Source organism: Puntigrus tetrazona, chromosome 23, assembly GCF_018831695.1.
Source record: "Puntigrus tetrazona isolate hp1 chromosome 23, ASM1883169v1, whole genome shotgun sequence".
NCBI classification, from domain to species: domain Eukaryota; kingdom Metazoa; phylum Chordata; class Actinopteri; order Cypriniformes; family Cyprinidae; genus Puntigrus; species Puntigrus tetrazona.
Genome location: NC_056721.1, coordinates 14,284,809 through 14,309,405, shown reverse-complemented (window position 1 = coordinate 14,309,405; position 24,597 = coordinate 14,284,809). Strand labels below are relative to the sequence as shown.

Sequence of the window (24,597 nt, the reverse complement as noted above, 5' to 3'; positions counted from 1 at the left end):
CTGTATGATATGCTATAAATATATATTTTTTATGTTTCTAACAAAGAGTCTGTACCAAGAGTTCAGATGTAAAAGCCTGAGGTTTTTCTTTAAAATTAGCATTTCTTTCTGGCTACTATGTAGTTTTGTATACAGGTAAAAGTACTGGTACTTCTCAATGGTTTGATATATTTTGACCAAGATGGCTTTAAGAGGCTTTTAAATAACTGTTATCTATATAATTTAAAATGAATGGCAAAGACAATTTCAGCAGCCACTACTCCAATTTTGTTATCATATGATTTTTCATAAATAACTCTAATATGATGATTAGAAACATTTCATATGATCAATTCCTGCTTAATTAATAGAAAGTTCAAAAGATCAGCAATTTTTTTTTTTTTATAAAAATGTTCTTTGCACTATAAATGTCTTTGTTGTCACTTTAAAACAATTTAATGTCTCCTGTTTAATTGGAAGTATTAATTTAGTTTAAAATAAATACAAATATGTACTGCTCCCAGCGGTATAGTATATTTTTCAATAGGTAGATTAACTCAAAACAACTTCTTAAGTATAGTTCTTTGACCTTGATTAAAAACTGCATTGGAAATCTTCAACTTATTCTCAAGCTTATTCTTTCTCAATCTATACATAACTTACTTATTACTTACTCAAACATTGATATATATATATATATATATATATATATAAAAAAGAGTTACTTAATTTCTGGTACATTTTAGAACACACATAAAAAGAGGGTAGGGTTTTCAGCTATTGGTTAAATCACTGGGCCTGCATTTCTCAAGGGAAAAAAATCTGTGCCTGTTCTCTACCATCACTAAAAGAATATTCAAATGCGCATTTTGGGCAGCTAGAATAACTCATGGAAATTATTACATCAATTAAGATTACTAGAACCCCATCTATATTCTAAACAAGAGCCCTCAAACGCAGGACAAAGTAACCAACTTACAAGACTAATCCAGTAATTAATTAAGCCGTCCAGAAGCATGACCGGTACCGGTGCATAACAAATCTACAAAGTGCCAATAAATATTAGCCATTGAAAGACTAAAGGAACACAGCAGCTTGTGATTGATTAATAATGAATGATGGCATGATGGCCCTTAGGGGTTAAATAATTCAGAGGCAGAGTGGATACAGAATGAACATGAGTGACCACCGCAGATCATCACTAAGGTATCAGATGCAGTAAAAACAGGATTATTAATTGTAGCCAAAGCAATATAGCCCCCAGACGGGAAGCATTACAGCTTCTAATGTTTACAATGAATGGATCTTTATTGTTCTTCTAGTTGTGTTCTCTGGGTCTATTCAGACACTGTAACACCTGACACGGTTTCTCACAAGATTCAATGCTGCCTTTGACCCATAAAACCTACTTCAACCTCCTATCACAAACTCAATCTCCCTCTCTTTCTCTCTAGTGACATCATTATTTTCTGCTCTCCTCTTGTCATGCCCATCTGTCTTCTGACAGGCCACATCAATCAGGTTTGTTTACTACAAACAACAATCTAATAATAGCCTTATTCAGAGGTGGAATCCTATAGACAGGTTAACCAATCATTTTCTGTTGTTGTGGAAGTGAAGGAGAAATGGCAAGAAATTTATGAAATATAGGGCTGTACAATCAATCAAGGAAAAAAAAAAATAAAAATCACAATCTTGATTCATACATAAATGCCATTCCATTTCTAAATGTAAGAACATATCAATACACACGAGTAATCGGAATATTTTGTTTCATATCAGTTAGGTTTTGAGTTTATATCATCTTATCTCTAATCTTAAACAATGCCAGTGTTCCGCTCCTGCAAGTTTTGTCCAGTCCCGCCTGCTCCCACAAACATTCCAATTTTGCATATAATGTTCCCATATCAGGGAGCAGCTTTCAATATGCAGGGTTTAAATCTCTTTTGAATGAGCGCTCACGCCGTTCTGTTCACTTTCGATTTTGCGCTCGCTCTGTGTAAAGGGAGCATATCTTGCAGTATAACATTTATCAGTGAGCTCCGAATCTGTTGTAGGTCATTACTCCTCTTAACCCGTAATTAGTCAGATCTCAGCAATATATTGCAACATATCGTACTGCAACCCCTGTATTGTGATACGTATGGCATCGCCTGATTCATTGCCGATACACAGCCCTTGTAACAAAACACTATTCATTTCATAAATCTCGATCACTTTTCTCCTCTCCCTCATTGGCCGTGTTCCGCTATCACTCACATGACGTGTACTGGCCTTTTCGCACAGGATGTGTAATGCGCTGTGCTGCGAAACCCGTTCATTTTAATGGTTTGTGCCGCGCTACGATGGTTTGTCGCTTCGTCTTCATTAAAGTTAAAAATAGTTGAACGTTAGCAGCTAGCGCAGGGCATTCTGCATCCTGTACAAAACTTTAAGTTCACTTTAAGGGGTCTTTTTTGCTACTCCAGCATTTTATTATACTAAATGTACTGTTTTTGTTTGTTTTTTTGGTTGAAAAAAAAAACTGAATCTTTTAAAGAATTTTCATCTCAATTCCCTTGTAGAAAAATTGTGATTTGCATTTTAGCAAGAACCGTGCAGCCCTAGCACAACAGTTTGCTCATGTTTTTGTCTCTTCACATTTTGCTTTAGTGCTTGCTTATAGATTATAGACTGAGGACAATATCTGGAAATGCAAGTTCAGCTGGCAGCTCTGGTTTATCTAAAAACCATCAGCAGATGAGATCGAAATAAAATGCAAATTGAAAGAATAGATCCTGTCTGTCTTTCCCTTACACACACAAATACAAACTTTATTCCTAAATATACAAAAAGGAAGGCATTTTAGAGTGAAAAAGCATGCAGGCTACATTCACGTGACATAAACCACTCCTCCTAAACTTCAAAATCCCTCCATTCATACAATGAAAATGACATGAATGGCATGTCAGGTATCAACTGAAAGGTGTTTAAATTTCATTTCTCATGCGTGATGATTGTGATGATTCAGAGAGTGGCAGTAGTCTAGAATTGGGCTATTGCACTGCAATAAAATGTAAATGAATAGAGAGTTGACTGTTGAGCTGTAGAAGGGCATGAAGCAACAACATCAACAACCCATGAGAGGAGGAAGTGCTGCTTTAAACACAAGCTTATTTGCCTGTGTCCTCAGGGCTAGGAGTTCCCATGAAAACTATATACCGGACAGAGCGATTACAGAATGTCACACACATACATCAGGCACATCACTCAAACTCTCTCTCTCTCTTTCCCAAACCTCATTTCTGACACACAGGTTTACAGCTCATGTCACGATCAGATATTCCTTTACTGAATCTATGGCTTCACTGTCACATCTGAGGAGGAAGATTTTTGGTCTTGCTAAAGAGAGTTTAATATGATTTAGCATGTAGAGTCAGTACACAATTAGTTAATTAGTTATATTTATTAAGTGATTTGGCTTTCAAATTGTGCTTGTGCTGTGTGACAGACAGAAGTGAAATTTAATAACTACTGAATCCGAATATAAAATAAATAAATAAGAATATTAGGCTAACTGAGTGGTTTTTGGTCACTGAACAAAAAAGAAAAAAAAAAAGAAAAAAAGGAAACTCATTTTGTACATTTTAAGTATTAAGATATAATACTATCCTCTATTTTAAAAGTTAAGCAATATGGTAGTAATGTCTGCATTTTCTTGATTTGAAAATAAATTAAAGATTTGTAATAATAATAATAATAATAATAATAATAATAATAATAACTGGTCTTACTGGTTTGGAACGGCATGAGGGTGAGTAATAAATGACAGTTTTCATTTTGGGGTGAACTAAGCCTTCACAATGTAGTTTATTCCTGTGAATCAAAGCTTGTTTTTCAGGAATTATTACTGCAGTCTTCAGTGTCAAACGATCCTCCGGAAATCATTCTGATATGCTAAACTGCTTTGTCTGCTTTATATTTTTGTGGAAACCATGATACATTCCGCATTTCTCTCTGATAAATATAACCTTTAAAATTACAGTATTTATTTAAAACAGAAATCATTTGGAACATTACAGAAGTCTTTACTGTCAATTATGATCCCTGCATTTCTGCTGCTTCTGTTACTACGAGCTGAGGCGGGTCACAGCTGCATATTTTAGCCTGACTTTTCTGCAGCATTTCATATGCACAACAAAGTTGGAGGCATAGACAAATCAGAGTAGCCTTAACTTGCCTGTGTAATTTAGCATACAGTGGATATGACAAGCCCAATCACCTCTGAGGATGTTTAGCTCGGTACAGCAGCTCTGTTGTTCTAAATTCTCATCTGTCAGTGGAGCATGTGGGACTCATCATGACATACGGCGTTCAACCTCACCCAGATGTATCACTAATTTGAATATCCGTGACTGTGAATTAATCCGCTTTGAAATGTGCAAGTGCTTTCTCTAGGTGGGTTTAAAAGGTCTAACAGGCTTATAATGTGGCTCAACTGCAGCTAACATTGGACATGGGTCTTCTTAAAAGTACCTGATTTCACTTTGTCGTGCCACACCAAGCTCTTCTTCAACAAATGGTACAGCTAATCAGTGCACTGTGTTGTTAAAGCACTCTCTCTCTGTCTCACACACACACACACGCTATGTTGCCCGCTCCCACAGAGCTCTGAAACTCCAAACACAACAGGCGCTACACAAAAATCGAGTCCTCTCTGCCTCTCCCAGTTTTTTCATTGCTCTCTTCACTGGCATACACACATTAATCCCCTGGAACTGAGCAGGCTCTGCTGATTTACTGAGGCAGACAAAGAGGGAGCCAGGGAACGTAGCGTGTGTGTATCTATGTGTGTGTGTGTGTGTGTGTGTGTTTAGGGAGGGGGCAGACAGAAGGGTTTGGGGGGTTGAGCAATGATGAATCTAGATGAAAAAGTGTGGATAAAATGGAGGAGGGGGGACAGGAAAGGATTGTGGGTAGTGAGAGGACATCAAGGTTTTAGACAGCCAGTCGAGAGAGAGACAGATAAGGAGGGGGGTTTGTGTTGAAATGGGTGGGAAAAATGTGTGTGAATGAGAACAAGAGAGGAAGATAAAGGAGGAGGGGGTTTCGCGCATACACACGCACACAAAAAGAGTTGGGGAGATTTTCCCGTGATAAAATATGTGCTGGAGTGAGTGTGAGTGACAGCAGTGACAATAGACAAAATTCCAACACAACAAAACCAACTGAAGTTTGGGCATGTGGGAGTGGAAGAGGCGTGGAGCAGAATATGAGTATGATGAGATCAGCCAAAGCAATAAATAACATAAGAAAAGAAACTGAAGTGTCAGACATTGTTTCAACTGTAAATAAATTGTGCAAAGCAAGTAGAGTGCTTTTTGTTGACAATGCACAGGCGACTTCAATCCAGTGCAAGCTTAAAGCGGAGGCTCTTAATCAAGGAGCCAGGGTCCACTAGGGGACCTAAGCAGACTTCCAGGGGGGTTGAATAAGGAGGGGACATAACAAACCTCCAATAAACTTGTGTTGAAATCTGTTGTTCCCTGGAAACAAGGTTGAACACAGCTAACAGCCAACTAGCATGTATGTTTGTCAGTTTCATGAGATAAATGAGATAATATTATTATATATATATATATATATATATATATATATATATATATATATATATATATATATATATATATATATATATATACACACACACACACACACACACACATAAAGAATGCATTAAGAACACTTTTCCCATTAACTGTAACTTACAAAAATGCAGTTACTGCATTCTTTCTGTGTTTCTTTATGTGTGTGTGCACTCATGTGTGGAACATGTGAGACATGCTGAATGAAAGCGCACATTTACTCTCTGAAAGCAGAGAGCGCTAAATAGCCGAAACACGGCGGTTAACCCAGAAACGCAGTAAACAAAGCAGCTGCGCATTAATATTTTTGTAATTGCAGCGGTGTTCATCACAGGACTAAATACTTTAAAGGGATCATATGACGACATTTCAAATGTACTTTTCTCTTTGGAGAGTTACGAGCTTTAAGTGCATAGAGAAGAACCCTGAAGCTGCACAGATTACATTTTTAAAACCAAACAGATATTTTTCATAAATGTTAGGACTTGTCCCTTCCCCCTTAAAACGCTTTTAAACACGCCTCCACTTTTCTACATCACAGAGTGGGTTTATATTCAAACACTGCCCAAATGTTTAGACAAAGAAAGGCGGCGGAACCATTATTCTAGCTGTAGTATTTACCACGAAAGTGAAACTACATTCTTTGTACTTCCAAAAGAGGACATAACTACAAATGTAATATTTGGCACTTTTCTGTGTAAATGTTTTTGTACTTTCTACATTTTCATGATACACATTTATTGCTTTATTTTATTTAAATGTTTATATTTTTGCTATAAGAAAAAAAGGTATTAAAACTACTAGACTTTTTTGCAACTAAATTTAAGTATTGTGATAATACCGTCTACTATGACAAAAGTATTAGCAATTAAACACAAAATGAAAAAGCGATACAGGCATATGCCTAATGTGTGTGTGTGTGTGTGTGTATTAATATACATGTTGATGTTTGCCTGCCGTTCTCAGCAGCATAACGTACATGAACGAGTTTTCTGTGTGTGCAGAGTTATACAAATACGTTAGTTGAAAGGCAGGTTAATCAATCAAAATACTTGGGACAAACATTTTATGGTCCAAAAAAAAACTTTAAGTTTTTTTTTTCTCTTGTAGCACCAACCCATACCAAACTGTGAACCATCATGTTTGTGTACTGCTACACCCCTAATAAATACATTTATTCCACCCTAATGGCTGCTATCGGGATGTGAAGAGACTTCTCACCGCCAAAAATGTTCCTGAAGACAATCAGGGAATCTGTTTTCTTTCTTTTGCATTTGCCAGAAGACAGGTAGCGATGCAGGTCAAGGGTGAGTAAATGATCAGATGTTTCATTTTATGGGCAAAGTGGCAAACTCTTCTATTTTGTTTTAAAGCTTCAGGGAATGTAAACAAAAACAAAACATAATTTTCAAACTGGACCCTCAGACATGTGGTGACTGTCTTGGATTACAGGGGTATCTACATAATTTACGCCTTAGTTAAGTGCCAGTTCACCCCGAGATGAAAAGGTCAGTTTTCAGGTCTCACTCTGGTCAGCTGTTTACTGTCATTTCATTCTGATCCTCAAGGCAATACTCATCAAATGTATAATTTGACATTGCGGATCCGTGCGCTTGCTTTAGGCACTGATGTTAGTAGGCTGGATAATTTGCTGTCACAATTGATTTCTTTTTACCAATCACATCTATACTCATTCCTGAATCACAGCCTATTAAACATTTCTAGCAAAGGGAGGCTGTGTTATGATTCACAATGAAAACAGCTGTAAATTAAAAACCTTTTTCTAAATCCAACTGAACATACAGAGCACTCTTTTCAAAGTACAAGTTTGAGGAAGTGGATCCATTTAAGAGAGCAACACATTAAACATTACTAAATAAATTCTAGTGCTTGAAATATTGCAAGGTGTAGATTACAGCAGTGTGACAGCTGGAGTTGAAGGTATAAAGTTTGTTCTTCAGATCTTATTACGTAACACCAAGAACAACATACAACAAACACTTTTTTTCCAATCTAGGTCAAGCATGTGAAAGTGGGTGTCACTATGGTCACAGAGGGTAGGGTACACAGTGAACCAGAAGAAAAAAAGACTAGATACTGCCTTCTTTTTGTTCAGTCTATGATATAATCTAGGTGACAGCGGTTTAATCAAAGCTTGCCGTGATGAACTGTGGATTATACATAAGTGGCTTACTATTGTGCTTTTGGGGGCCTAAAGTAAGCTTCTCTTGATTTATCCATCAAAGAATATGAGGAAGATGAGCACTGAAGTTAAGGGATTTTTAACTCCACTTATATACTCTTATGCTTATCAGCATAGCAATGCGTTTATAGCTACTGTCTAAACTACTGTACGCTACCGTTATTTTAGTTTAATTTTATCAAATGTGACGGTAAGACATTTAAAATGTTAGAAAGGTTTTCCGTTTCAAATTTCTATTTATCCTAAAAAAATAAAGAATATTTATTGAGCAGAAAAATCTGCATTTTGGAATAATTTCTGGAGGAACGCGTGATACAGAAGACCAGCTTTGCCATGACAGAAATAAATTACATTTAAAATGCATTAAAACACCTCTTTCTCAATGCACATTCAAAAATGCCTAGGTGGCAAAACTGTGATGTCATGTCACAACAAAACCGTAAAACAGTGCCTGGCTTTAGACCCCGGTTTTTATATATTTTTGAAAAGGCAGGTCACATTAGGTCAGTTCGAAGGGCACAATACTAGTTAAACCCACCTGATATTCAACCAAAATTATGACTTAAAAAAATAAATAAATAAATAACTTTAAAAATATTTTTAAATACCACTTGGAACATTTATTCTACATGCAAGGACTAATGTATTTGTTGATTAAACCACTTGTACATTTTTTGTCCATAAATCAAAACTGATTCGTATAAAACGGCACCAGTTATTTTCAAAGAACTTGCCCATTTAAACTAGCTAGATTTCTTTTTTTTCACCATCTCGGACATTCTTATTTGTCAGCGGCCCATATAAAATGTCCTACGACATCATGATACCCTTTAACAAAAACCCCAAAGAAAAAATAAGCTCAACTATTACACTGGAACCATCTATTAGCCACTGACCAGCAGTGGCCAATGCCTTGAGTTAAAAAACACATAGCAACAGAAGATATGGAAGCCACAAAAAATTAAAAAACACAAAGACGTATGTTATTAGGCTGTAACTTACAAACAGAAAGACCAGCAATCGATAGACTGACAATTAGCATAAGAAAATCTGTCAACGGCAGCATATGACATAATACAGACGGATAAGAGAGCAAACGCCTGTCTGAGCTGCACATCCAGTCTTCATTTACATTGACTCGGTTAGCAAGACGGATGTAGAATATATATAAGGCAATATACCAAGAGCGGAAACCTTCTCGGCATCAGAAGTAAAAAGCAGACTAATAAAAAAAATGGAAACACCTCAATTTTACCGTTCAAGCGGTGATAATATCGCTCGCCTCGTCCGCTGCCAATATCTATTTCAGCACCACCGTGTTGTGTTAGCATCTAAGCTATGTTTGCCTTGGATTCCTGTATGCCCGTGAGACATATACAGCAAGCTAAAGACGCGTTTTTTATTGAACAATTCATATCTATAAAGACAAGTCATCTTAATACCGGGAGCTAATGGCAATCTACCACAACATTCAACGGTAACGTTACTCACCGGTGTGCTGCATCCTCTGTCGTTATTTAAACTGAAGCAGCTCGTCGAAAGGTCTCGCTTTCTCCAATTTATGTTACAGACTCAACAGTTCGTCAGCATCTCGTTGGATATGAGCGTAATTTGTCGTGTAGGGTTGCCGGTGTTTACTCCTTTCCTTGGGAGAGCGTTTGATTCTCTTGTTTGAGCGGCGTCGTTAAACCCTGCAAATCCGCCTGGACACATCATCTGTTAAAAAACATATTGCTCTTCCTTTCCGCGAGATTATCAGCACACCTTCCCGCCGGTGAATGTAACGGCTGCGTGTTCGCGTAGGTTTATTTTACATCGTTTGCGGAGCAGCGTCCGTCGCTGCGGCGTTCGCGTTCGTTCAATCGAGCACAATCGTTTCTCTTTTTTTTCGGTTAAAGACAGACGCGCGCGCGCTCGCTCGCTCGCACCGCGTGCTCCAACTATGCGCGCCGCCGCCTCTGTCTGACCACGCGAGGTCGCGCAATGTCCCAGTAAATGTCCGATTAAACAATGAGATCTGGACATTCTGATAGAATTAATTTACATTTAGGGTTGTTACTTATTAGAATAAAGGGCATGCCTGAGTTTACTTTAATTGTGATTTTTTTTTTCTATTCATATCCCAATCCAGTGTCACTTGACAAAGGCCATAATTATGAAAATATGTTACATCAATTTCACCCATTTGCGTTTTTTAATATAAGATGCGTGATGTATAAAAGCAAAAGGTATTATATAACTAAAACAGAAAATGTTTTGTTATTCGAGTACGTATGCTAATTTATTAGCCAGATAAGCTAATACACAGCCCATAAGGCCTACTAAAACTATATGGAAATCAAATACTTTTTTTTTGATAAATGGACATGCTAGTGGTACTAAATCAGACTAATATAAGTACTTGTAAACCTGTAGGTGTATTGTTAATATGTTAACCACAGATTCCCATATTGTACTCTCAATTGTAAGTCGCTTTGGATAAAAGCGTCTGCAAAATGACTAAATGTAAATGTTCTTTGTAATAATTTAAAATCTACAAACGGCAACAACTGAATAGATTATTAAGAAAGTGTCTAGTAAATGAGATACTGGGGAGGGGAAAAAACTAATTTGAATACACTAATAGCTGGATATAGTATATTTTAATATATAATATACTACACATATAACGTGTACTAGTTAAGTTAGTTTTAAGCAATACATATTCATTAAAAGTACAGAAATGAATTCCATAAATCAGACCCTAGACCACAAAACCAGTCATATGGGGCACTTTTATTGAGATTTTAACATTCTGAAGGCTGAACAAACAAATAACCACTGATGTATGCTCTTTTTTTTTTAAAAGATATCAATGTATATAATTTTACGATTGGAAATTCTCAAAATATCTCTGGAGCGAAGATCAACAGACCCGTGCTACGTAAGACTGGTTTAAGTTTAAAAATACTTTTATATTTGTGCCCAGCCTGCCATTTTAGGGTCCGTTTAAAATCCTCGCTTCTCTGCCGCCCTCTAGTGGGGAAGGACTGTAACGCCGCTGTCCATGGTGCTTGTTCGGGTGACTTTAATGCGCCGCCAGCACACGTGATCACGAGCTTCTGTAAATGCGTTTACTGTGCGAAACTGCAGAAACAAAACTAGCCACAAGTCACTTCCTTTAGTAGAAAACGTATCATTTGCTAAAACCCCATTGCGTTTTGATGGCTGGAAAATAAAAAAATGTGACGTTTTCAACAGCCAACTGATACGCTGCTCAAACACGAGCGGATAAACATCTGTGAGAGTTTATTATGAGATAAGACAAATGTAATCCTCCCCCAAAAAAACGCTGTCCTAAATAAATCTACATGAATAACCTTTGGGCTGATTGCCAGCAGAGTTGTCTATGCAGTGCATTACTTTACAAAGAACAAAACGAGCACGGAAGAACATTGGTGCGATTTAACTGAGATTGCAACAGATCTTATTACAAGCACGGATTAGAAAAAGGTGAAAAATTTTAATAGACTCTCTGGACATTCTTTAACACGTGTAGAACAATCTCTTTCAATGCAAATGCATATTAATGGCATCCTTCAAAACAACCGCTAGGCACTGATTTTTTACAGCATCAACTTTACACATTTTTTATATATAGAACCTTTCTAAACATACAAATTAAATAGTTAAAAAATATTCTGTGCGTCTGTATTTTTCCTTCATAAAAACAAACCTTTTGTCATTCACAACAATTCTACTTCCACAGGACGAGACAACTTTCAGTTCTATCTTCAATTTGTTTCGCAGACTTGAAAAGAAACAGACGGCTCTACAAGGAAAAAAAAAAAAAAAAAAAAAAAAATTTGACTTCAAACCATCCGATGAGTAAAACCTTTAGGCAGCTGAGTTGTGCTTGTACATAGTGCTTCTTGATCCTCACGTTAGAAGTGTTCATACAGTTCAAAAGCACCCACGAGGCCTTAAGTTTCTAAAGGAGCACGCAGAGGAATGCAGCCGTCCATTTCCAGAGACTCGGGCCAGCCTTCATATTTATTACTGCTTTTACTGTTCTTCATTCGCTGAAAGAAACAAAACTGTAAATGATTAACCCTTCAAAATGCACTGATTAACAAAACTCTTCCCTCATTTTTTTTTTTTACTGTTGCTCATTTAGACACGTTTTCCTAAACATCTATGCGCAGCTCTATTTGCACTAAAAGGTTCTCGGATTGGCCGAATGTTGATTGTACATGAGCTAGAATGAAGTGGGACACCGCAAAGGCTTTTTATCAGCCATTTTTGGTTAAAAGAAACACAGTAATTAACTGATTAAAACATTTAGCGAGACATTTTAGCGCAAAGCGACTCGCAGATGAATAATATTAGAAGCTATTTATTATACAAAGCGCGCCAGCAAGCAGAGCCAATTTAAGACCAAGCTTAAACGAAACTAGAACGTTCAGAAAATTACAAGGAAGAGAGTTTTCCCATGTATTTTAGCAAATGGCTCTGATTAGGGGTTAGGTTCAACTACAGGAAAAAGGGGCAGCTTCATCATTTCATGATGGTCTCAGGTGAAGATTGCAGAATAAAACCATATTCAGACAGAAAAGTTCTGATGCTATAATGCTCAGTTTGAGTAGTATTTTTATTCCATAAAACTAATCTCTGATAATCAAAATGTTTAAACGACCTTTCCCATTAAAATATCTTAATCTTGCCTTAAATGCACCTCAACATTTTTATATGGTATTGTTGCATTAATATGCAAATGAGTCCCCACCTCCAGTCAAACACACCGGCTCGAAATACCTGCTTCACTGTGACTCGGTTGACTCAAGTAGTTAGCTTTACACACAATGGCATTAGTCAATATTGGATTAATTCAGTCATGTTTGAAACAAAAACGGTTTCCGAAAAAATGATACAGGGTAATTTACAAGACGTGTATCAGAAAGGCAATGCATTTCATGTGTCTCGCATTTAACTTGACTATGTTACCAAACTGTTAATAACATGTACCCTCTTAATAATGTTTCTTTAATATGCTAATGATACGAAAAGTCCAGCCTCACAATTTAAAGGGACTAGACAGGTAAAAACACACTTGGGAGGAAAAAAACAACTTGACTTTGCACATAATCTGTCTTTAAGAGTTTTTAAAAACACTAAAGAAAAGAAAAAAATAAATAAATAAACTTGATTTTCACAACGACTTGACTTTGCCAGCTTTGCCTACTTCTTCCCAAAAATCCTACCTGTTCAAATGGGCTCTTATTTTCTATTCCTTTGGCTCCAACAAACACCCAGCTATCCCTGAAGCTCAGTTCTTTCGCTGCTGTGCTCCCCAGCTCTTCAAACAGCCGCCGAGCCTCATCATTTAACCTGTGAATGTGGTTTACAATAAATACATCCAAGAAACAATGGAGGAAAACAGCCCCTGATACGCTATCGGTTTAGGAGCGATACAAAAAAAAAAAAAAACAAAAATCTGGTGTTTTTTTTTTTTTTTTAAAAAGAGGTTGCAGAAGTAAAGTCTTACTTGGTGGCCGGGTCATCAAAAGAAGTAACAAATACTAGCGTTCCTTCATGGAGAGGACGAAGAAACTTCAGCAGCTCTGAAACCTCTATCACGGAGAAAGAGAAAGAATTCATTTTATGACCAGAGAAAACCTCAAGTAACGCTTATCCCTAAAGGTCGACTTACCTCCTGCCCACATATCAAATGCTCTTATTTCCAAGACATCTCCATTAACCCCTGAGAAATGGAAATGGAATTGTCATGAACAATGCATATACAACCCATGCAAAAATATAGCAGCGTAAAAGCACGAGAGACGTACCATTTACTAAGGCAATATTGAGCCCCCTGCCAACATTGTTTTTAGCACTGCTGACAAGACTGTAAAACCACACAAACAGAAGTCAAACAGCATTTCAAAACATTTCATTTTACGGTAGAAGGACACGAAGGGTCAGAAAATGGATTATGAATAAAAAAAAAAAAAAAAGCATGGAAAGAGAAACAAACGCCTACTTGAATCACATTCCCCAAAAAGATTATGAGTCTGGTAGTGACGGCCATGAGAAAAGCAAAGATGATATGATGAATACCAGTGGAAACAGAAGAAGAAATAGGGAGGGAGCTCATGCAAGCTAAACTGAAGAGACCAACAGGTATTAAGCAGCAGGAAAAAGGGCAGGCCACTTGCATTTTATCTTCCAGACAGATTTTGGGGCCGATGACGTTGGCAGCCCCAGAGGTCAGCCGGAAGGCGAGATGTTTGGGGGGACACGGGGCAGACAGGCCACATTTGTACTTGCGTGGTCGAGGTTCTGCTGGAGAGGTTATTGCATTGCAAGATTATACTGCTAAAAATGTCTCGTGAAAAATGTCTAAATGCATGTTTTTAAACGTAAAAAGCCAGTTTACCTGGAGTGGGCTCTTCTTGTCCACCTATGAACGATAAATCTTTGTGAATGACTATTAAGCCACGAAGACATTATATTACATAATCTTGTGGTCGCCCATGATAAAATGTAATATACAAGTATTTATTGCACTCATTATTATGCTTCAGTAAATGAATAAAAAGTTATTATTATGCTTTTTTAAATTATAAATACACACTACTTGGATTCATGTTTGTTTTTATGTGCAAGTCTAAATTTATCTGATTAAAAATAAAAAATATAGTAAAAGTAGTTTAGCAAAATATTACAATTTTAAAGTACTTGTTTCTATTTTAAGATATTGAAATGTTAACTGAAATAACATTAAAATAGCTATTTCTCATTTTGTGTGTACACACAGGATAAATGGCACTAGCATCGGATATAGCTCAACTACAAATGCTGTACGTGCCCCAAAACATGCAACGTCCTTACCACTAAACAGCATCCGTATCAAGGAGTTCCCATCCCCTCCTAGCATAGAATTTGCTAGAAGCCAGGTAAAGCCCAAAAGAAGAACCAAAGCAACAGCACGGAGCGCCACTGCGAAACAGAGGAAGGTCATTTGAATGCAATGCTGTCAGGAAACTAGTATATGAGAAGCATGGGAATGCACGGACCTGCAAACCTCATGGTCAACAGATGTCAAAATCTGCTCAGGAAGTGGCCAATGTGATAAGATTCTGTTTGTGGAGTACAAACTGTTAAAAAAAACAAAAACAGATTTAGCAGTCTGTCATTCAGGAAATGCAGTTCAAACAGAGTTCATACATAGTTTTGAGCAAGTTTGCAACCCGTTGTTGCCAAATAGTGTTTTGCTGGACGTTTAATTGCGAACATATTTTAAACATACTACTGTTTTAAACAGTCCCCGCTTATATGGCACTAGACCTGTTAATCAGTTGGGAAGCAAACCTCCCTGGAATTGATACCTAGACACCAGATTCATACTACAGTATGCTCAAACAACTACTTAAAATGGGACGGCAATCATGGAAGTCAAACACATAATACACACGTGAATTTAAACAAAAAAATAGCGCTGTACCTAAAATCTGCAGTAATCCCGTGCAGCAGGTTCGTGAAACAGATTGCCCCTTGTGCTTTAACACTCTGTCACGACAAATTAAATCTCGTTCAACGCAGCACGGTCATCTTAAAAGCAGTGTCGACTGAATTAGTCAGCATCCAATAAAACTAACATTTATAGAGCGCTCCGTAATAACGAGATATCCTTGTTCAGTGTCCTCCACAAGCGTACATCTGTTGCCAATACACCAATCCCGATGACACTCTTCCGGTTTTGGCTGCAAATTATGATCACGTGGTTTTTGTGCGCGCCCAATATGCAAAAATATTCTATTTTGCGCCAACGTTTATTTAACTTAAAAGCAAATTACACATTATTCATTCAAAATATTGTTATTTATATAAATACAAAGTAAGACATTCTTTAATAATGTAGCTTTGGGACATTGTAACAGAACCACGTATTCAAATGTACAATAACAAATCTTTATTAGTGTAAACTTGTCAGTGGCAAAGTAATTAATATAGTTTTTTAAAGTAATTTAAAAGACTTATTCGAAAGCACGGGGTCCGGAACCTTTCTCCAAGAGTCGGTGTTTAGTCCGGAACACAACGCACACGTAGACTGCTGTCATGATGGCCACTCTTACTAAAGCTTTAAAACCGATTTTGGGAAGGCAGTTGGGAAATACAGCAAAGGCAAGGCATTTTATTTACACAATATTATTAGAGAAATTTTGTAAACGCAACTAATAATACGAGTTTGTTTAGCAGTGGAGCAAACTAGCATGACATTTCAGTAACGCAAGGTCAGGCAGCAGTTTAGTGTTAGTCCGAATTATACTTGCATTTTAGCTCAAACTATTCACTTACGTATTAGTTCATTTATGTTCATTTATGAGTCCTAAGTTTAATCAATGCAAATACGACCGACTGACATGATGTTTCAGGATGCGTTCAGCTATTGGCAGTGTTTAAAAAGCACTGAGCTGCTAACGTAGACAACAATTTTGGAATTGTAGTCATCAGATGTTGCTGTCTAACTAGACAGCGAATTAGGTTTTGAAACGCAGCCGTGCTCTAATATGTAATGCTTTATGTGTCTGTTGTTGTAGGTTTTTGGCGCAGCAGTCAACAGTCAAAGAGGAAAGCCTACATACACAGTGGGTTTGCTGTCTTTACCTGAGCTGATTGTTTCTTTCCGTCTACTAATATTGAGAATAAAATGCGATCTTAAGGAATAAACCGTGGTTCCTAATTTTCCGACACTAACTGTAATTTTTTTTGTTTCTTCACATCCGTCACTCATCTGTCTCGAAGGGACGAATCATAGTAAGTATGGAGTAACATAAAAGCATACACCTGTTATTTCCATAATTATCATGCACCTGTGATATGCCCGCAATGTTTATTCATTCATGTTTATTTGCAGCCTCCTCCTGCCAAGTATGGAGGTCGGCATACTGTAACATTGATTCCTGGAGATGGGATCGGACCGGAACTGCTTAACCATGTGCGGGAGCTCTTCAGGTTTGTCAAATATACTTTACACAAATTTAAACGGAGGCTGATGATATATTTTCACATTAAGATTGTCCTGTTGAATCGTAGGTTCAGCTGTGTTCCTGTGGACTTTGAGGTGGTGCATGTGAATTCTGCATCAACCAGTGAGGACGACATCAATAACGCCATTACGGCCATTCGCCGCAATGGAGTTGCTCTTAAAGGTCTGTACTTGCAGTTAGTAATGTACAAGCTATTTTTTGTTAGATAGATGACTGTTTTTTTTTGTTTTGTTTTTTTTCTCAGGTAACATTGAGACTAACCACGTAATGCCCCCTAACCACAAATCACGGAACAATCTTCTACGGTAAGCCTGAAAAACAAATGATCTCTTTATATTAGCCCCTCCAGATGTTTATGCTGCTGTATATTAAAAAGTTGTTGGGCTCCTCAGCTTGAGTTTGATGAGTGATGGCAGAGTGCCTCAGATTTGGCCTCCTGCCCGTGAATGTGCGTCTAGACCAAATCACCTCCGTTCGCTCTCAGCACAGCTGTTTCTCTCTCTCTCTCTCTCTCTCTCTCTCTCTCTCTCAGCACGAGTCTGGATCTGTACGCCAATGTGATGCACTGCCAGTCACTTCCTGGTGTTCAGACGCGCCACAAAAACATCGACATCATCATCATTAGAGAAAATACAGAGGGCGAGTACAGCAGTCTGGAGCATGAGGTCAGTTTTTTCCGCACCCATTCAACAGACTTGGACACAGTTTGCCTTTTCACACATTTTCCCTAATATACAGGGTGTTGACATGTAAGTGTGAATTCGTCAATGAAGATAATAAAAAGTATTATTCTTTTAGACGTACAAAAAAAACACACTAGCATAAGGTTTATGGTCTGGTCTGTTTGATTCCAAAACTAATTTTTTTGCTTCAGAAAGGATTTTTATATGCTGATTTGCTGCTCAAGAAACTTTTATTATTATTATTATTATTATTATTATTATTATTATTATTATTGATATGCTCAAACAAACTAAAAGTGTTGCTGAGCTGCCTAAATGTTTATGTAATCCATGATTAAGGGGAGTCAAACTCGTTCCTGGAGGGCCACAGCCGCGCAGATTTAGATTCCAACATTACTCTAAACACACACACCATGTGGTTTTCAACAGACCCTTTTCATCAGCTAGCTTTCAGAATTGCATGACAACGATTATGTTCACACAAAATACTTGAAACCTTCTTACTTGTTATTCCGGTTAATGTCATTCCTTGGAAAATTTGTGAGTGTGTAAATTAAGTTCTCTTTTTATCATTTTATTTTTATTTACTATGGGAAATTATAACTGGTTTGTTTTCTGATTTTTTTTTATTGTATTTGTTTGTACTTGTATTTTTTTCACCACAAAAATAGCCTTTGATTCTGACATGGCATTAAATAAATATATACTCCTATTTTTTGAATATTCGTTTATAATGAAAGAATAATAAAATGTTTTTTTTTTTGTCATTAAGGGTTACCTATATAATATATACATTTTTTTATATAAGTGTGTGTGTATGTATGTATGTATGTGTGTGTGTGTATATATATATATAACATGCATGCATGCATACATACATACACACTGTAGATTGTTCTAAACTGCATACATATTAGTATTTGTTCATATATCCCTATGCATAATATTTTTACACATAATATTTTGTCTTCTGTTCATTTGTAAAATCCAATCCAGTTTATATCCCTTTTTTTGGTCTATAGCCTGGAATAGATAATCACTATTTCCTGTGTTTCAGAGCGTATCAGGAGTTGTAGAGTGTCTGAAAATCATCACACGGAACAACTCCCTCCGCATCGCTGACTATGCCTTCAGACTGGCCCGAGAGAAAGGTCGCCGCAGGGTCACGGCTGTCCACAAGGCTAACATCATGTTAGTTATTCTACCGTTTGTCATCTGTACTAATAATATCACAGCGGAGAATGTCACAGGTCTCATAATGTGTTTTCACTCTCTTCTCCTAACAGGAAACTGGGGGATGGGCTGTTCTTGCAGTGCTGTAAGGAAGTGGCCTCTGGATACCCAGACATTGAGTTTGATAGTATGATTGTGGACAACACCACCATGCAGGTGAACTACTAATGCTCAAACAATCAAACAAATCATGCTGACAGGTAATTACTGCATTTACTGTGGTTCTTTGTTCTTTCAGCTTGTTTCCAAGCCCCACCAGTTTGATGTCATGGTGATGCCTAACCTCTATGGCAATGTGGTCAGCAATGTGTGCGCCGGGCTGGTGGGTGGACCCGGGCTGGTGCCTGGTGCCAACTACGGGCGAGACTACGCCGTGTTTGAAACGGTTGGTCTTAAGGAGAGGACAATCCTCACTCGCTGAAATTAGAAAACGTCACCTCATAATAATTCTTATATTTTTATAGTCCTATTAGCTATTGGGGTCAGTAAGAGAAAAAAAAATGTAGCATTAAACGGATCAGTAGTGACAGTTTAGCCATTTGTGACGTTATGGAAGACATTTGTTTTGATCAAATAAATGCAACTTTCAAAAAAATAAAAACGTATCATCCCCCAAACCTTTAAACAGCAGTGCAAGTTTCAGTAGTGTAACTACTAAGTGAACGCTAGCTTCATGTGGGCCGATTTAATATTCGTAATCCAAAGCTTAACGTGTGCTTGTTATACATTTTTGTGCCGCTGAAATTTCAAATAACTTTTGAATGATATTAGATTTGTTATTACAGGCCACCAGGAATACAGGAAAGAGCATTGCCAACAGGAACATTGCCAACCCCACTGCCATGCTGCTTGCCAGCTGTCTCATGTTAGATCATCTCAAGTAAGTGCTGAAGGAGAGGCTTGTGTGTTATTTTATAAGTGTTTCTCTTATGATGCTAATTTAGCCTATTTTTGCCTTTCTGGTTATTTGTCTGCTCTTACATCTCCAACTTAATGAACCGACATAATTTCTCTGCTGTATAAAATGATCTAAATATTCACTTTCTGAAGTATTACTGTAGTACACTGCCTAAGATTTTTTTTTTTACTTCTTCTTCAGACTCCATGACTACGCCAACATGATCCGCGGTGCGATCCTTACCACCATGAACGAGACCAGGGTCAGTCACACCCTCTCTAACTTATTAACCCACCTGTCCACATTTTAGGGTTGGTCTAGCGCTTCTTGTAAAGCAGGTTTTAGACCAAAGCTGCCTTTGACAAATAAGAATTTTGTCGGTTGTGAATACCTGTTCATCGAGGTACCAGTTAGACATTCTTGGAATTGGTGCATAACATACCTCTTGATGGTAATGTCAATTTACCTGTTTTCATTCACGTAGAGCGCTTACACACTGCATGAAAGGTCATTTGTAAAAATCTTTAATATTTAAAAAGTGAAAATTATCACAGCGTTAGCAAAGCTGACCTTTCAGCTGGTTTTACGATTATGACGATTATTATGCATTTATTCATTTCGCAACATTACTAATGTATAAAATCACATGAACACAGATATTAAAGTGTTGTTTACTGCTGGCTTTTGAAACCGAAATAACAGTAACCAATAATAAACAAAAGACAAACAAAACTGTAAACATCCATGACGGCGTTTCTCTTTTGAAAATAACAGATGGAAATAGATCAAACAAGTATTTAATGTTTACTTATGAATAATGCTACAACAATAATAGTAAAGAAAGTTAATAACGTATTGTTAATATACGACTAATATTAACTTTATTTATCTCACAGGGGAAGCTGTTAGTAATGATGGAAATGAAATATCATAATAATCTTTAGGCATACGTACGCTATTTATTTATTTTTTTACAATGGCTATAATATGATTTTACACGTGGCCTGTGAAAATGATGTCTATTATTTCGGTTTGTGAGATCGAAATCCCTCTGTGCATGTATTAAAATATATTCAACAGTTCCGTTCAGTGTAACCGAAACACTTGTTTTAGCAGAACCTTTGCAATTAATTAACTGTGACATTAATTGTGAAACCAGTTAGTCGCTGCATCCTTGTTTTCAACAAAGGAAGTTCAAGCATATATATATATATATATATATATATATATATATATATATATATATATATATATATATAAGTTTGTATAGTTAACTGTAGTTTCCCTCTTGGTGTCTGATTCTGTATTGTAACGACCATTCTAATTACATTTTCGTCATTTAAGAATGTTTTTGTGTTAAGTTCTTAGTTTGTATTTGTTCCGTTTTTTCTTTTTCCCCCAATCAGAATCAAATGCTTGTTTTGTTGCTGTTCTGTCATGTCTAAACATGTCTGTTGCAGTTGCACACAGTTGACATTGGGGGTCAGGGCACTACCTCAGAAGTGGTCCAGTCTATCATGAGGCTCATCCAGAGCAGCGGTCCCCTCACCACTGAGATCTAAACCCAGCCTGCACCACTCCACCACTGTTTGGTATTCAGCACTTCCTACACCTTACCTTTCTTGCTCTGGCAAGGGCAACAAGCATGATTTATTGATAATTCTGCTTCCTGTTTGATAAAGCTTGTAAATGTTTTAACTTTCTCAGAGGCTTTCTTGTTATGTCATACCCCCCTAAGTGTTCTTTATGTCCGTGATGTTTTTATGTAGTTTTGACCGGTATCTTTTCCTCTCTCCATTTTACTTTCAGACATCAGCTACTTAAGGACATCTGCACTTCATTTTATGTCTCAATAATGTTGCTTCCACTTGAGACGAGAGATTTATTCTTGAATCCAGCAGCTTTTATGGGGATCTGGGGTGAAGATGGTGTTACGTGAAACACAACTTACTTCAGCGCTGTGATTGTGGTGTTTCTTGGGCATAGCGGTCTCTCCATGGGTTTTTAGATTTATCATTTTGTATGTAAAAGGTTATATTGTTTCAATGCTATGCTAATGCAGTATTTATGATGAGGGTCTTGCGTTGGATTTGTGTTTCTGCTGCTCAGTTGCATTCCACATTTTATCCATCTTACCTGTTATTCTCAAACCTTATACCTTTTTTGTTTACTTTAATGACCCTGAACAAAGCTCCAACTGGCCATTTACATAATTACATTATACTTGTATAAACTACAGCGTTTTACTTTTTTTTTTTAACTGCCTTAAACTGTTGGGTGTTTAAATGGACTTCCTATTCTGGATGTCTATGAGATGGTATTTTTCTTTAGACTTTATGCTGGGGTATTTATGATTAATACTTAATGTTGGTCTACTGTTGCATCAGTAAGTTTGGACGTTTATGTTTTAGTTCTGTCTGTTCTGCAGTGCTTAAACGTATTTGACAAGTCTGCATCTGGCATGCTGTCATCTTTTGCATTAAACATTTTCCAACAGTTTTTCAGATTGGTATTAGAATATTGTAAAGCTGCGGGTCTCAACCTTTTTGCATCAAGACTACCACTATCCCATATTCAGTTTTATTACATTTTTAATTTTCTGATAAAATATATCACAACTTGGAATAAACAGACCAACGTATATACAATGTGTGACTTTTACAGGTCTAGAAATCACATTTTTAACGTTTTAATTGTACACTGGTTGAGAAAGGGTTAAAATTTGGACTGTTGCACAAATCCTTAATGGCTCACTGGTAATCCAGAGATATAATAAAATGGTTGTCCTCTTAAAAATGTCTTGTTTATTGTTTTGTCAACTTAAGATGGTATGATCTCCGGCAAATTAAAATTGAACATAGATTGAAAAAATGGGACATCACATTGGATGCGCCTTAAAGGGTTAGTTCACTCAAAAATGAAAATTCACAAAACAAGTCACAGCGGATACATTTCCAATTTGGTAGAAATAAGAGATAAAATATTAAAATATTCTTTGATTTTATCAAATTATAAAATAACATTAAAAGGATAGTTCACCCAAATATTTAAATTCTGTTATTTATTACTCAGAAACGCATAAGACTTTCATCAGAGAGCTTCCTCGAAGGATGACTTGCAATTTTTTTACTTGTTCAAACCAAAATGTATAGATGAAGGTATTCTCGTAGCTTAATAAAATGAAGGTTGATTTATTTTAACATTGTCCCTACTACCCTTCTGGGCCTTGAACGTGTCAGCTGCAGATCTCAAAAATCTTATTTTGAGAAGGTCTTTTGGGTTTGAAACAACATGAGGGTGGGTAATTAATGACTTTTAATAATCTCCCATGAAGCACATTTGTTTAGTTTCTCACATCTCAGAAGCCTAATTGAAATCTTGGAGTCCTCTGCCACTGAGCTAAAGAGTTGAAGCTGTGTGTTAGATAAGGGATGTATAGCAGTACACCTAATACAGTCCAAGGAAACAGAGTCCAAGCGAACATTGGTGACAAGAAAACATCAACACTCCATTTGAAGGATTATCTCTTTTTAGGAGCCAATGCCGAATGTTCTGAACCAAAATATTTTGGAGAATACGGTTTTCCTGCACACATTGTTAACCTACAGGCCAACATACTGCCTAAAGCATTGATGTATCAAGTGTGATTCTCGGCACCAGAGGGCAACAAATCACAGATAACTATATCTAACCAATGAAGTCTGTTCAAACTGATTCTCAGCCATAAAACCGCATGCACATTCTTTTTTAATAATGTGACAAGTTGACAGTCTCGCTGACATCAATTTCATTTTTGATTGTTTACAGCTGGACCTTCGTGTGTGGAAAAAATAGCACACTGCTCTGAGAGGAAAACCCAAGGGACAGACTCAAATCTTATAAAAAAGGACTCCTAAATGGAAATATAATTTCCAATAACACGATTCAAAAGAAACAGCAATTTCCCACTGCAGTTCAACAGCCTCTGCGATCGCTAACAAAATACAGCAGCTGGGGAAAATATGTGGAATGTTATTTGTAGTAGATTATGCAAGTCTGTGAACTAATAGACATGTCAGGGACTCTATAATGTTGTGATTAAATATCCTGTAGCTTTTGAGCTTCACGTATTTCCAATCAGAGGCAGTGGGAATGAGAAGTCTTTTTAAAAAAAAGCTGTCGGTATCAAAACACAGACACTGATGAAAAGTCTAGGACACACTAATGTCGAGTTATTTCATGTCCATGTATTTATTTATTTGTTGGGGGGGGTTCTGTAATAAGCGGGACCAGACACAGTCAGTTGGTCGATATATAGCGAAGACCCATTCCTGCATTGTCTGTATTGAGAGTGTGTTTGAATTTGTCTCACAATGCTCATATGAGGCTGAATTTCCATTCTAATATGTGGATGTATTTTAATCGTGGTCATGACCTCACTACTTGAGAATTGTTTTTTGGATCGCACACAGGCGGCCACGTATTTTTCTTCAGAATTTCCTGATACAACTTGGAATTCATTGATCTCTTCGTAACTGTAAGCCAGGTCTTGAGGCGGTCCATCATATTGGATATTGCTGTGTACTTGTCAGATTCACGAGTACGCAGCAGATCTATGGAGATTCATGAAGAAATGTCTGCTGATCTATATCGCCTCAAGGGTTTAGTTTAATGAAATCGTTGTTCTGCTCTTCCGCTGATAATTGCAGGTTGCCGGCTGCATCTGAAGAGAGGATGTTTGAGCAAATATGTTTTTCACTTATGTTATTCCGGTCAAGCTAGTATAACTCATAATATTGGCAGCCAGTGAATGTCAAAGGAGCTCCATAGAAATATGTTAGAGGTCAGGGCTTCTGTTCAGGATGCCTCTTGTTTCCAAAATACATCCCAAATGTGATTAAGAAACAGCAGTTACTTATTCGGTTATGACATCCTGAATTACAATCCCTTTATTTTCTGCAACCTTTGA

General features: G+C 37.0%; 3 protein-coding genes across 10 annotated transcripts in view; 1 reads left to right on the top strand and 2 right to left on the bottom strand.

Moving 5' to 3' along the window:
* Positions 1-9,705, bottom strand: part of si:dkey-151g10.3 (serine/threonine-protein kinase WNK3) — a 43,574-nt gene extending 33,869 nt beyond the window's left edge. For 6 of the 7 annotated variants that reach the window (XR_006247782.1, XM_043223953.1, XM_043223955.1 and 3 more), the window contains exon 1: positions 9,298-9,705. The gene's annotated coding sequence lies outside the window, so the exon portion shown is untranslated. The remainder of the gene's footprint in view (positions 1-9,297) is intronic. The other variant, XM_043223958.1, reaches the window with a different exon arrangement.
* Positions 9,706-11,288: 1,583 nt separating this feature from the next.
* Positions 11,289-15,534, bottom strand: fam3a (FAM3 metabolism regulating signaling molecule A). Of its 2 annotated transcripts, none has more exons than XM_043224952.1 (10): positions 15,290-15,534; positions 14,862-14,942; positions 14,677-14,784; positions 14,222-14,245; positions 14,001-14,127; positions 13,632-13,690; positions 13,496-13,546; positions 13,331-13,415; positions 13,047-13,173; positions 11,289-11,867 (listed from the first exon to the last, which is right to left on the bottom strand). In XM_043224952.1, exons 2-10 carry the CDS (start codon positions 14,872-14,874, stop codon positions 11,769-11,771), a joined length of 693 nt encoding a protein of 230 aa, XP_043080887.1. In that variant the 5' UTR covers positions 14,875-14,942; positions 15,290-15,534; the 3' UTR covers positions 11,289-11,768. The 2 variants fall into 2 exon arrangements, with proteins under 2 accessions (XP_043080887.1, XP_043080888.1); XM_043224953.1 differs by having other exon boundaries at positions 14,001-14,124.
* A 305-nt stretch (positions 15,535-15,839) lies between these two features.
* Positions 15,840-22,445, top strand: idh3g (isocitrate dehydrogenase (NAD(+)) 3 non-catalytic subunit gamma). The gene is made up of 14 exons (XM_043224951.1): positions 15,840-15,969; positions 16,386-16,433; positions 16,591-16,602; positions 16,703-16,800; positions 16,882-16,997; positions 17,080-17,140; positions 17,368-17,500; positions 18,576-18,709; positions 18,805-18,907; positions 18,990-19,136; positions 19,537-19,631; positions 19,851-19,911; positions 21,110-21,241; positions 21,459-22,445. The coding sequence occupies exons 1-13, from the start codon at positions 15,904-15,906 to the stop codon at positions 21,209-21,211; spliced, it is 1,176 nt and encodes a 391-aa protein (XP_043080886.1). The 5' UTR covers positions 15,840-15,903; the 3' UTR covers positions 21,212-21,241; positions 21,459-22,445.
* Positions 22,446-24,597: the final 2,152 nt, after the last annotated feature.

Excerpts from the sequence above, each read along its gene's own strand:
- fam3a (XM_043224952.1), bottom strand. Across the intron at positions 13,416-13,495 it reads ATTTGATATGTGGGCAGGAG|AGGTTTCAGAGCTGCTGAAG; the intron begins GTAAGTCGACCT and ends TCTCCGTGATAG. Across the intron at positions 11,868-13,046 it reads ATAAGAGCCCATTTGAACAG|CGAATGAAGAACAGTAAAAG; the intron begins GTAGGATTTTTG and ends TGTTTCTTTCAG.
- idh3g (XM_043224951.1), top strand. The coding sequence starts at position 15,904 with ATGATGGCCACTCTTACTAAAGCTTTAAAACCGATTTTGGGAAGGCAG. Across the intron at positions 16,801-16,881 it reads CATGTGCGGGAGCTCTTCAG|GTTCAGCTGTGTTCCTGTGG; the intron begins GTTTGTCAAATA and ends GTTGAATCGTAG. Across the intron at positions 18,710-18,804 it reads GTCCACAAGGCTAACATCAT|GAAACTGGGGGATGGGCTGT; the intron begins GTTAGTTATTCT and ends TTCTCCTAACAG.